General features: G+C 49.3%; 4 protein-coding genes across 4 annotated transcripts; 3 read left to right on the forward strand and 1 right to left on the reverse strand.

Moving 5' to 3' along the window:
- Window positions 1-401: 401 nt before the first annotated feature.
- On the reverse strand, window positions 402-4,007 carry FMAN_07954 (putative chitin synthase class II; the record flags this gene model as incomplete). Its single annotated transcript, XM_041821369.1, has 3 exons — window positions 402-1,564; window positions 1,616-3,315; window positions 3,874-4,007. The coding sequence occupies 3 exons, from the start codon at window positions 4,005-4,007 to the stop codon at window positions 402-404; spliced, it is 2,997 nt and encodes a 998-aa protein (XP_041687156.1).
- Window positions 4,008-6,060: 2,053 nt separating this feature from the next.
- FMAN_07955 (uncharacterized protein) lies at window positions 6,061-8,008 on the forward strand (the record flags this gene model as incomplete). The annotated part of the gene is made up of 3 exons (XM_041821370.1): window positions 6,061-6,468; window positions 6,515-7,235; window positions 7,287-8,008. The coding sequence occupies 3 exons, from the start codon at window positions 6,061-6,063 to the stop codon at window positions 8,006-8,008; spliced, it is 1,851 nt and encodes a 616-aa protein (XP_041687157.1).
- An 830-nt stretch (window positions 8,009-8,838) lies between these two features.
- Window positions 8,839-11,747, forward strand: FMAN_07956 (uncharacterized protein; the record flags this gene model as incomplete). The annotated part of the gene is made up of 2 exons (XM_041821371.1): window positions 8,839-10,029; window positions 10,077-11,747. 2 exons carry the CDS (start codon window positions 8,839-8,841, stop codon window positions 11,745-11,747), a joined length of 2,862 nt encoding a protein of 953 aa, XP_041687158.1.
- Window positions 11,748-12,514: 767 nt separating this feature from the next.
- Window positions 12,515-13,432, forward strand: FMAN_07957 (uncharacterized protein; the record flags this gene model as incomplete). Its single annotated transcript, XM_041821372.1, has 2 exons — window positions 12,515-12,557; window positions 12,612-13,432. 2 exons carry the CDS (start codon window positions 12,515-12,517, stop codon window positions 13,430-13,432), a joined length of 864 nt encoding a protein of 287 aa, XP_041687159.1.
- Window positions 13,433-13,649: the final 217 nt, after the last annotated feature.

Raw genomic sequence — 13,649 nt, forward strand, 5'->3', positions numbered from 1 at the left:
TTTTATTTCAACTTCAAGCTTAAAACTCAACCCTTGCGTCACATCAATGAACACGTATAAGATATTATTTTAACAAGCACCATCGTATTGAACCCGGGGTATACACATTTATCCTCTGCTATTTACACAATTCATACCCCAAGAGCGATTTCCTGATATATGCCCATTAAACAAAACTTTCTGATCAAAACATTCGTTGCCTCGACAATCATGGCCGGCATCATATAATTTCCGAGAACTCATCTGCTCAATCGTCATCCTCCCAGCGAAAAGAGTTGGGGAGAGTTGTTCATTTCCATGCAGATGTAAATGCCAAAACGCCAAACCACGCCGATGCAGATGCCCATTTTCTAAATGCATAACAAAAAATCAAGCGCAAATACTTCAAGATGATGTGTACATCAACTGCGTAGGTTGCTCGACACACTGCTCATCTTGTCGTTGACTCTCTCCTTTAGACCGCCCATCCATCGAGGTGCCTTGAGACTCAAGCGGACGCGACCTTCCACTATCATGTTGATCACGTTGAGGACGGCAAACGTGGTGGAGCCGATCGCACGGAAGACGGCGAGAGCGGCGACGGACCAGAGGAGAAAGCGCAAGTAATAGTTGTCGCCAATGCCCCTAGCACTGTAAATCTCCGATACAGCCATACCAAGGATACCGTTGCCAATCATCCATGTGAGAACGAGGTAGGTTCGTACACTCTTGTAGTAATCCTCTTGCAGCTGAGACTCGCTAGGTGGTGACTCAGGAACTTCGAGACGATCACGGAGATTGCGAAGAGCCTCATCGTATCCACTGTCAATGTCGAGCTGTTCACTGGGCATCTCCAGCTCGACAGTCTCACCCTTACCGACAGCACCACCAAGATCTGTCTTCATGACATTGTCACCCTTGGTACCCCAGGTAACATCGTGTGTGTTACAGAAGGCGTAGACTTGTAAGGTGCAGATGTAGCTGGGAAGAAGGATGAAGTACTGGGCGGAAGATGTGATCATGTGCCATGGATCGAGATACATAATAGACATGATGAAGTACATGCCGATTGTAGACAGGATAGACACAATCATATTCGTAAAGACGTTATCACCCATCTGGATCTTGTCTTTGGACGTGAGTTGGTGAATAATGATGTAAAAGGTAGCAAAAGTCGTGTAAACCATGATGATACTGTAAATAATCATGCTGATCAGGTACAGCTTCTTGGAGCCTTGAGGTCGATTACCGAGCGAAAGGATGAACTGCGTTGAAATGAGAAGCACACAGGCATACCGCAGAGTGTGGAAGATGACGGTAGCGATATTGTGTCCGAACGGGTCGACTTTGGGGTCTGTCAAACCGCCTGCAACGAAGTAGAAGGTGAGGTAGAAGTTGGCCAGAGAGAAGAAGGTGAACATGAGCTGAATGAACTGATACAAGAACTCCATGTGCAGAAGGATTTTGCGGGCCAGAGTGTGGTCAGTGAACCAAATCTGCTTGAAGTGGACAAGGGAGTAGACAGCGGCAAAGAAGGCTCCATTGAGCCACCGACGACGTTGAGAGATGAATTCGGGAACAGTATCTACACCGAGTTAGTATTGCTTTTATGATTTAACGTAGTGGAATATCTTACCAGGCACATCGGTTTCACCGGTACATCCCTTGACGTACTTGAGAACCCATCTCTCACCACGTTTAGCGACCAACTCCCAGCAAAGGATACGATCTTCAGCGAGGTACATGTTGGCTGTGAAGACATCGGCGTGTTGACCATGTAATGTCTCACCCTTGAAGTACTGACTGAGAGGACCGTGACCAGTCTCGTCATTCTGAAGCGCGTGGTACCGGTACGCACTCAGGGCTCCGGGAAGGACAGTGATGTATCCAAAGACGGATTCAAGAGGCTTATCAAGGATGTTGGACATTTTATACTCGAAGTTCTGAGACGCAACAAGAGGATTGAGCAGGTTGGCGCCCAGTCTGCCCTTCATCGCTTTAATCTCTCCACAAGCACCAGCAACGTTGGAGTCAGTATCGAAGGCCTTCCAAAGATGGTACAGTGAGGTGCCACTGGGGCGAGTACCAACATCCAGCAAAATACAGACGTTCGGGTTAAGCGCCTTTCCAAAGGCATTGAAGAACCAACGGTGAGAGTTCAGCTTACGCTGGTTCTTTTCCTTGAGACAGAAAATCATCTGGCAAGGAACAATGCCCTTCTCGGCACCCTTGAACTTGAGGTCGGAATCGAGAGAGACCTGAGTTGTGTATTCGTAGACGTGTGCTTGCACAGCGCGATTGTTGACAAAGTTCTTTGCGATACCGTGCTGGTAGACACCCATGGCAGCGAGCGCATCTAGAGTACGAGGGTGGATCTTCTCTCGACCATCAGAGACAATACAGACGACAATCTTTTGCCATCCAGTCTCACCCCAGGTACGGGAGCGGGTTCGAGAGCAGAAGTGTGAGATGTTCTTCATGACCGCATGCATCGTTCGAGTGAATCCTATTTCATCTTCGTTGTACATGGTCACACAAATGAACAATTCAGTCTCTCGAACAGTCTTGCCAAAGGTTTGTCGCAATGTGTAGCCTCTTTCGACAAAATCATCAGGGTCGCACGTAACAGCGGTGTAGCGCATGTGAGTGAACTCGACCTCGCCTCTTCGAGGTAAGAAACTGTACAGAATTGTCGGGATCTTACACTCTAGTACCAGCTCACCGTTGATGAGCTGGACCTCCTTTCTTACCATTTGAGGTGCGCGAACGCCTCTTCTCTCTTGTGCGCCAGTCGGGGCAGGGCCGTAATGCTCAACCTTGTCGTAGTCTTCCATGTCTCCCTCGTTCAGTGTGTCTTGCGACTCAGAGGACATATATGAGCTGCGGTCCACTGGATGAGGTCGTGCGTCACTCAGGTCGGATTCAGGCGCAAAGACATCGTCGTCATAAGTATCATGCAAAGGAATAGAGATAGTCGCATCGTCTGCAATTGGCGGGACAGGTTGCCTTGAGTTTGAAAAGAGAGGCGCAGGAGGAAGTGGACGTCTTGGACTGCCGCCGTATCTCGAGGATGGTGTTCCTGGTCTGGGGCTCCCATTCAGGTCGGAGGGCTCATACATGCCATCTGAAGGAGGAGGCCTTGATAGGTCGGATCTTGTGAATCCGGATACTCGTGACGAGGGCGTCCAGGGTCGCTGGGGAGAGCCATCATCATGCGTACCATAGGACACATAGGAACCCCCTGGGGGCGCCATTGATGGGGCATCGTCGAAGATGGAACCTGATCTCGATGATCGAACACTCGGCTGATAGTTGAGGTTTCGAGGACTTCGGATACTAGGAAGTTTGTCATGTGAGTTTACATCCCTTAAGCGGCTCAATGGGCGCGGCGGTACGGGAGGTGTCGTGTCTAATCCAAGGTGCTGTTGTTCCCTGTGAACTCTCCGTCTGTCGCTGATACCGTCGGGAATCTCTGGTAGATCCCGAGGAAGATCTGCAAATGCGACATGGACACTAGTTCTATTCTTGTTCTGCAGCTTTGCAGTCTGGCCGCCGATAATTGGCCTCTTAGGCAACAAGGTCTGGGATTCGGCCATTGAAGAAGCGTATGAAGGGGGATTTGGTGAAGGATGTTCTTGATTCTCGTTGGAGATATTTCCTCGGGTGTCATCTTGTTGGACAGGGCTGGACCTGAAGGTCCGTCCCCCTCTTTCTGAAGACATGGTGATGCTCACAGGTGAAATTGACAATGGAGGAGGAAACGCTACTGGCGGTTTGAGAGGGGAGGGTGTTGTCTTTGAAGGTGAGGTAGAAGGGGAAACAGAAGGAGATGAGGGAGGGCGTGCAGGAGGTGTCTGTGTCTGATTCTGGCTGGGTGATGAGGGTGGTACATACGTATGAGAATCGTAGTGTTCTTCGGATGTCAACAGTCTCACAGCAGCGGGACTGTAACCGGTGGGTGTGTGAAGGTCCTCGTCATCATAGGGAGGGAGGCTGTAGTCGGGCGGGCGCGACATATTCGGATCCATAACTGGTGAAAAGAGGCTGGAATGGAATGCAGTGGACACGGGTACTTGTGACAATACGAGCTGAGCTATTCGAGTAACGGTTCAGGGTCTGAACAGCGAAGGATACTTTGTATCTCGACGGCTGCTGCCGCTGAGACGATCCGAATCGCGTACTAAAGATGGTGAAAGCAGTGTTGGTGTTGATGTTGATTTGCGCCTCCTGTTGGTGGTTCAAACTCTGATATCAACGAGGCGTTGATTGTGTACGAGCTTGTGGTCGGTGTAGGTTTAGATCGTCGTCGAATGGCGGTGGGACAAGACAAAGAGAGCAGAGACAAACAACGCGCAAATGGTATCGCAATGCGAGACAATGAATGATTCTTCGGAATGTCTCCTTTTTCGTTAGGATGTTGTAGTACAATAGGACAGGTAAAGTATAGTAGAATAAAGTAAAGTACGGAGCGAGCGGAGCTTTGGATCGGGTTTGGTTGCGGGTATGAGAGAGATGAGGATCCAATGGTGGGGGAGGAGCTTAGCATGGTAATCCAAACAAATTACGTCGCCCTGTTGGCATGGCAACGCAGCCCAATTCGGACAGCTCTGTCTTACACCAGGTCTCACAATTTCTGGCGGCCCGCTTTGTTTCAGTGACTGGGAGACCATCAGTGGAGGTTGATTAATTGCTTGCATTTCTTCAACATTCAATCCATTGCTTTTAGTCTCTCGCTTGTATTCTCAGTTGCTCAATTGAGAACTATCATGACATTGAGAGCTCTTACTCAACTGTCTACTCTCCCCCCCGAGACACCCGTGGATGAACTCCAACAGGTGTGACGATCACCTAGCAACAGTGACACAGCCTTCCCTGAACCATGGATCATGGCGCTTAGCATCTGAGAGTGGATCCTCCATTCAACGGTCTCGATCCTACACTGTACCTGATCGGTAGATAACAAGCAATCACAGACGTAAGCTCGGAGTATTTCAAATTCTAATTCATTGGTATAATGAACTTGAAGGGCGAGAACAAGGGTAGAGCTAATGGCAGGACTATCGATGTAGTCTCATCCCCTGATCTCAAGGGTCGAATCTTTGTCGAGACTCGATGTACACCCCAAGCGTGGAAACAAAGCCTTGTTTTCGGACAACCTCAATAACCTTTTCGACGCCACAAACACATGGCCAATGTTTTGGCTTGGCTGTGGTTCGTACTTCCAAGGTCAGGGTAGACACATTCTTCTTGAAGCTTGAGCGTCTTGAAGTGAGACTGTGCGTTGATTGACGAGCCATACCCCGGACACGTCAGCCACGAGGCGAGACCACGATCACAAAACAAGCATCCAGTTTAATATAGATACGCGGGCGGGTCACAGCATAAACGAGCTTTAGACTCAATGATGCGATTTTAGAACAGCCACGAGGACTCGAAACAAGGTAGTTATGGATGCGTATCCAGAAAGAACTCCGTCACGAAAAAAAAGATTGACAATAAAAACTGCGGTATAAGACGGTGAGCTGCAGTTCCAAAAATTCCTTGTCACATATGAATAGGCGGTCTTCAAATGGCTCTCAACAGGGCCTTTTCATGAGTAACTTAGGCTGTTATCACAACCTCGTTCAAGGTGAACGTTAAATAAACAACGTGGAAACTCTACATCATCATAACCACTTGCAGATTGAGGGGGGGTCAACGTTCGTGAGCCAACGAAGCCGACAGAGACGGTACCAAGCTGATGAGCCGACCCGATGCTTCTGATAGCCGAGATCGTCAGAGAGAATGGCAAGACCAAAATGCGAGTTTCTTGTCCTCTTATACCTCAGACCTTGGCACGTCAATGGCTTTGAGGAGAAGGCAAAGTTGTCATCGATCCAACCACCACGCTGCATATCATGCTTTCCCCTCAAAGTATCCAGGAAGAGCCCCCGAGATGCCACGTGAACTGTTCTTTTAAGAAGAAGTCTTATCCTCGAAAGGGGTTTGAGGAAGTTTGCTCAGTGCTTTTCGAGGTTCTGCTTCCAATGGGCTTGCAAAATCTGTCATCTCATATCACTGGATCATTACTACGCAGCCAAAATGGAAACGATTGAAGAAATTCAAGGTGAGCTTCGCTCCGACCCGACACCACAAGATGCCAGACCTCCTGAAGCCAAGACGAGATCAACAACTGCAGTGCTACAAAATCCACTGGCCAACATGACGCATGAGGAACTGGTCGCCGATGCAGAGAACTTCGCCCAGGATAAGGGATTGGACAGCTACAGGCCGTGGTTTTCCAAAGGCGCACACATAGCCAAAGTCATCAACACGCCCAAAGGATACGACGCGATAGAGGAGTTGACAGAAGAGGACAAGCAGCTTCTGAGGGACGAGGATGAACATCGCTGGAAGTCTCAGCCAAAGATGCTTTACTTCCTCTGCGCATTGTGTGCGGGCTGCGCTATTGTGCAGGGCATGGACCAGACAGTCATCAATGGTGCACAGGTAAGTCCTCCCTCAGTATCAAGAGGCAAACAGACTGATAATCCAGCACTTCTACTTCGAAGAGTACAACATCAAAGACAGAGCGCTGCAAGGTCTGACAAACGGCGCACCATATGCCTCTGCTGCCCTCATCGGATGCTGGCTCAACGCCCCCTTGAATAGATATTTTGGCCGTCGAGGAACCATCGCCTTTTCCTGTCTTTTGGCTTTCGTCACAGGAATATGGCAAGCTGCTGCCAACAGTTGGATATGTCTCCTCATTGCACGCTTCACCCTCGGACTCGCAGTCGGCGCCAAGTCAAGCACCACTCCCGTATATGCAGCTGAATGCGCACCAAAGGCAATCCGAGGCGCCTTGACCATGATGTGGCAGATGTGGACGGCCTTCGGCATCATGCTCGGCTTTGCTTCCTCTTTAGCTTTCCAGAATCTCAATTGGCCGAACCAGTACGCGCCTTGGAGATGGATGATTGGCTCAACGTCTCTTCCACCATTGATTGTTGGCCTTTTGGTCTTCCTTCTCCCCGAGAGTCCGCGTTGGTATATGGATAGGGGAGATTTTCAGAAGGCATACCTTTCGTTTAGGAAGCTTCGTCGGGCTGACCTCCAAGCTGCTCGGGATCTCTATCTCGCTTGGAAGTTCTTGGAGGCTGAGCAAAAGTCCAAAGAAGGCCGGAAAACTTTGAAGGAGCTCTTTGCAGTACGAAGGAACTGGAGAGCTGCGCAATCTTCGTGGTTCTGTATGCTCATGCAGCAGTTCTGTGGCGGTATGCCCCCGAAAACATACCTTCAATACTATGTAACTAACAAGTCTACAGTCAATGTGATCGCATATTACAGCACAAAGATCTTTACAGATGCAGGGTACACTCGATCTCAAGCCCTCCTGGCCTCATTCGGTGGCGGTGCCATCAACTGGATCTTTGCGCTGCCTGCAATTTGGACTATTGATACCTTTGGTCGCCGTAACCTCCTGTTAGTTACGTTCCCCATGATGAGTGCTTGCCTGTACTGGACCGGCTCATGCTTCGGGATTGAAGACAACGGCCTTCGTCTTCCTCTCATCGCCACCAGTATTTACATCTTCATGGCCGTTTACTCACCTGGTCTCGGTCCGGTTCCCTTTACATATAGCGCAGAGGCATTCCCCCTACATATTCGGGCTCTTGGTATGGCCTCAGCAACATCAATTACCTGGGCATTCAACTTTTTGCTCAGCTTTACGTGGCCCATGATGGAAAAGGCATTCAAACCATCAGGCGCCTTTTACTGGTATGCGACGTGGAACATGCTCGGATTCGTGTTTACGTATTTCCTGCTTCCAGAGACGAAGGCACTGTCGTTGGAAGAACTGGATATCGTGTTTAGCGTCCGGAATCGTGACCATGTTCAACACTACTCCAAGCGAATGGGATGGTACACAAAGAGGCTCATGGGTCGGAGCCCGGATCCCATGCCACCGTTATATGAGTTGGAGAATTCTACGGTTGGATCAGTGTCCGAAGTGGCAGCCAAGCAGACCAATGGCTCATCTGCTTAAGAAGAAGTCATGAGTGATCGATGTAATGTAACAGGGCATTCTCTCAGATTAAGGGCTGGGAGTTTCAATTAATGATTAGGGCGCAAGGCTTGGGCAAGGTTAAATTGATATCTCTTTATAAAAATTAGGCTCTTTATGATATGTTTTATGAGAAAGGCCCTAAGTGCCGAATGTCATAGTGTTACCTTTCAGAGCGTTCAACTTGTCGCGATGTCCTACCCAGACTTTTTTTGCATATGTCGTTTGAGTAGGAAGATCAAACGAAGTCTCTAAGTGATTATGAATCAATTTTATTGATTACGGCTTCGAAACCCATCGTTGTTCGGGAGGAAGACGATAAACAAAAGTTCCAGAGCACAATTGTCTCAAAGTGTAAGGTGACAATAAGATGAGCACTTCGCCATTAATGAAACATCGTCAAGCCAGATATTATAGAGCTCAGGCACCAAATCCAAAGAAGCAAGATATCAATTCAATTTGCCGTTAACTTCTAATTAGTGATTTCGCAAGATAGCGTCGTATCTAGCAAGCTCACGACACCATGACTTTAAGACCTACCTAGGTATCATTCAGTCTGACTGTTGTGTATGAGTTTTATTTGAGGGCTGAGCTGAGCTTGGGGTCCCCTGTAGCTGTGTTACCCACCGTAGATAGCTCGCCATAGTGGAGACCAATCACTGTGAGATCCCAGCCGAGGCTTGCGAAGCACCTCTTATCACTGAGTGACGAGACGGGATCTTCATTCCAAAGCTCCCATCTCCTCTTTTACCTCTCAAATCTTGTATAGCCTTATCCATTGACATTGTGAAGCTTCACACCAAGAAGCAACAATGGATGAAAAGGCCCAACTTCCGCCTTACAGCTCCGTTTCGCTTCCAGCGCCGGTTGGCCTTCATCCTGGTCAACAGCGGAACAGACGGTTGTTGCGTCGCTCACGCGGTATCAGACTCTTTGCTCTAGCCTGTTTGACCTTCATTGTCTTTGCTCAATGGCGACAACTCGCGCCGCTCAACAAGACAACTTTGTCTATCCAGAAACTCAATGAGGACCTCGAGACGTGTAAGAAGTTCCGTGTCAAGCCGCAAGACCCGCCTGGTCTCGGCCGAGATAAGAATGCTCGTTATATCGACGGCGGCAAGCCCACTTTGATCAAGAACGCTACTATCTGGACTGGAGAGCCCACCGAGGGAACCAGCCAAGAGGATGCGTATGCTGGCAAGGGCTGGGAGTGGGTGCAGGGCGATGTCTTTCTCGAAAAGGGTCTCATTCAACGCGTTGAGAAGGACATCAAGACTGCTTCGCTACCCGATGACACAATTATATACGAGGCTCATGGCCGCCGCCTGACCAGCGGTATTGTTGACACTCACAGCCACGCTGGCGTCTATCCATTGCCCTCTCTGGAGGGAAACTCGGATGGCAATGAGATGTCGGATAACATCACACCTTGGGCTCGAGCCATCGACTCATTGCTCCCGCTTGATCCTCAAATCGAGGTCATCAAGTCAGGCGGTGTTACAACTTCACTGATCCTTCCTGGTTCCGGCAACAATATTGGCGGAGAGGCCTATGTCATCAAGCACGCAGTTGGCAAACCTGACGGCCGCAGGGAAATCAGTGCCGTGGACTTGCTTGCCGACCCAGACCGTAACTGGCGGTACATGAAGATGGCATGCGGTGAAAACGCGAAGCGTGTCCATGGCCGGGTTGGAAATAGGCCATTCAGCCGTATGGGTGAAAGCTACGAGTTCCGCCACGCCTTTGAGCAAGCAAGAGATTTGATCCAGAAGCAGGATGACTGGTGCGCCAAGGCTGAGTCCCAAGGTGTTGAGTCTTTGGATGAGTACCTTCCTGGCGAGATTGCTTGGGAGGCTCTCACTGCTGCGCTTCGTGGCCAGGTCCATATCAACACACATTGTTACACGATCCCCGACTTGGAGGCCATGGTGGATCACACCAACGAGTTCAAGTTCCCTGTCCGAGCCTTCCATCATGCTCACCAGACATATCTGGTTCCAGAGGTGAGATCGTGTTATATTGAAAGGCTTCTTATACTAATTTCTATTAGATCCTCAAGCGAACTTGGGGCGGACGTCCTCCTGCATCTGCTCTTTTCGCCGATAACATGTTTTACAAGACCGAAGCATACATTGGCTCAGAGTATGCTGGAAAGATCCTTCATGAGAATAACCTCACGGTAGTGTATGTTAGCGACAACCCTGTGATCAACGCCCAGCATGTCCTTTTTGAAGCAGCCAAGGCTTATCACTACGGGCTTCCTTACCACGTCGCACTGGCCAGTGTGACATCTGCTCCCGCTGAACTGCTCGGTTTGGGCAAGCGTCTAGGAAAAGTCAAGCCTGGTTTTGATGCCGACGTTGCTGTCTGGGATAGTGACCCTCTTAGCGTTGGCGCAACTCCTGTGCAAGTCTGGATTGACGGCACAGCTCAGTTCGAGGACCCTATTGAGCTGATGAAATCACAAGAAGCAGCTGCATTCGTGGAGAAGCCTGCCGAGATTGTTGAGGAGCCAAGCAGGCTCGATACTCTACTCTTCACTGGCGTCAAGAAGGTGTTCCTTGAAGATGAGAAGACTTACGAATCTCAAGACAAGCCGGTCAATGTGGTTGTTCGCAACGGCAAGATTTCTTGCATTGGCACTTGCGACCAGGAGTTCCAAGCTGTGGCTGCAACTGGCGCAAAGACCATTGCACTCAAGAATGGTTATTTGACCCGATCTTTCACAGCTGTGGGTGGTACTCTGGGTCTTAGCGAGATTGATGCTGAGGACGCAACTAACAACGGACCCAACCCATTGATCTTCTCTCGGGCTATCGATGGCCTTGCTCTTGACTCCAAGAAGTTGCATGTTGCCTCTCGATATGGAGTTACCAGAGCCGTCTCAGCTCCTGTTTTTGTAGGTGGCGCAACCCATTTCGGTACCAGTGTCGGATTCTTGACTTCGGCATTGACGACCCTCGAAGAAGGTGCAATTTTTGCTCCCGACCTGGCAGTTCACTACACTCTGGACCTGAATGTCAGAGGTTCAACCAGCTACTCAGCCGCTTTTGGTGGATTGAGGAACAAGTTACTCACTGCTGCTACAACACCGGAACCCGCGAGCAATCCGTTCTCAGAAGCGGCCTACCTAAAGAAGGTGATCAGTGGCGAGCAAGTTCTTGCCCTCACCATCAACAGTGCAGATGGCATTGCAACAGCTCTTCGAATCAAGTCTGAGATCGAGGGTGTCCTCACAGCAGCAGACTCAAGCAAGAGAGTCGCGGGTCTCAAACTGGCCATTATTGGTGGTGCTGAGGCTCACCTGGTGGCCAAGGAGCTTGGAGAGGCTGGCGTTGGAGTCATCCTGTCTCCACTGCAGGCAAAGGGCGAAAGCTGGGACTCGCGTCGCGCCTTGACCGGTGCACCACTCACAAATGGCACAACCATTGATGCCTTGGTTGACGCAGGGGTGATTGCTGCGATTGGACTGCAAGAAGACTGGGAGCTTCGTGACTTAGGATTTGCAGCTGGCACTGCATTCAAGAATGGAGGTGGACGATTGAATGAGAAGGAGGCTATTGATCTTGTGAGTAGCAACATTTACAAGATTCTTGGGGCAGATGAAGAGTCAGCCAAGGACTCTGGTCACTTTATGGTGACAGAGGGTAGCCCTCTTGAGATTGGATCGAGAATCAAGGCTGTTGGACATGGCAGGGGTGATGTATCTGTGTTTGTTTAGGCGTACCTTTCGATAGCGTACGAGTACTCAAGTACGTGAAGAAGAGTTGGATGAATTATATGTGTTTATCTATAAAAATCCGCTATTAGAATGGCCCCCTCGAAACTTAGTGCTATGTTTCAAGACAGTGACAAAGACTCAAGCGTATCTAGATCAGGAGTCGAGTAAGAAATTACGGAAAGACGTCATTCTTGTTTCTGTTACCTTACCTAAGCTTTACTAAAATCTTCATAATGCAACATTACAAGAGTTAAATACAGCATAGAATCATAATAAACCCTTCCTCCTCGCCTTTAATATGAATGTTGTTGTAGATTTATAATATGAGTGGCAATCTGCAAATGAGGCCATCACCAACAGAAATACAGTGGGAGCCGAGCCTTCGGGAAGCGGGGATTACAAACAGTGACGCGCGGGAACAGAGTGGAGCATCGCGCGCGGGTAATGACCAAGAGCGATTCCATTGGCTGAGATCGTGAATCTCGTCGATTTCGGCAGAGGTTTTCGGAAGTAGCAAGCGGAAAACGGAAAATGCTCCACAAGCCATGATAGCCCCATTATCATGGGGACAAGAGGATAAATAGCGAGGACCCCGCCATGATGAATGAGCTAGGTACAGTAGAATCATATACAAGATAAAGCACAGTATAGCAGTCAACAAATAGCAGTCCATGTGGAATTGGCCTCTTATTGCAAAAAGAACTTTCTCCTCATCTTTATTCAAGTCGATTTCCTTTACATCTCAGAGACATTCATATTCGTCCACCATGTCAAAGGTTGCCCCTGTAATTGCGCTATCCCATGGCGGTGGTAAGTCAACACTACATGATCTGCCTCAATTATCGATATAGCTGACACGATTAGGCCCGATGCCTGTTCTTGGCGACCCTAGACATGAAAGCATTGTCTACTCCCTAAAGAACCGCGTCCCCAAGATCCTCAAGCTTGGCACCCCAGATCAACCCCGAGCCATCATCCTTGTCACCGCCCACTGGTCAACTGCAAAGCCCACCATCTCATCAGGCGCATCTCATAAGTTACTCTACGACTACTATGGGTTCCCTCGTGAATCATACTCTCTCAAGTACCCAGCACCTGGACACCCAGAGATCGCAAACGAGATCGCCGATGCTCTGCGCGGAGAAGGTCTTACACCTGAATTGGATGACGAGCGAGGATGGGATCACGGAGTCTTTATTCCGCTCCTGCTCGTCAATCCCAAGGCCGACATCCCCATAGTCCAGGTCTCGGTTCTTGAGTCAGAAGATCCTGAGGAACATCTCCGCATGGGCGCAGCACTGCGAAAACTGCGAGCCAATAATATCGCCGTCGTTGGCTCAGGATTTGCAAGCTTCCATAACATTCGCGCCATGATGATGCTGGGTAGCTCAGGGCCTGAACAGCAAGCGCAATTCCGAACCTTGTCTGATGAATGGAACAACACATTGACTGAGGCGGCGCTCAAGAAGGATACAGATGAGCGGTGGAAGGCTCTCAAGGGTTGGAGGAAATTCCCCTATGCTGATATGATGCACCCGCCTAATGGAGGTGAGCACTTTATGCCATTGCTTGTGTGCGCGGGAGCAGCAAGGGAGGGAGAAGAGACGAGAAAGTATAACGATGAGTATGTTGGAGTCGAAATTAGTACATTCTACTGGGGATCGGAGGAAGAGAGCAAATTGTAAATGTTTATTGAATTTAGCATTGTTGAATAGAGTATCATGGTTATTTGGTATGCTTGTTCTAAGCCGAGCTTGAGTGTGGGTGCCCCTCATGTCAGAACCTCAATTGGTAACTCCATCTCACTCCCATTGGAACAGAGACCCCTACCAATCCCCTGATTTACAGGTACAAATACCTCTGACAGCAGGTTACATGCAATAGGAAAGATGTGCATCCCTA

This window comes from Fusarium mangiferae (genome assembly GCF_900044065.1).
Source record: "Fusarium mangiferae strain MRC7560 genome assembly, contig: FMAN_scaffold012, whole genome shotgun sequence".
Taxonomy (NCBI): Eukaryota; Fungi; Ascomycota; class Sordariomycetes; order Hypocreales; family Nectriaceae; genus Fusarium; species Fusarium mangiferae.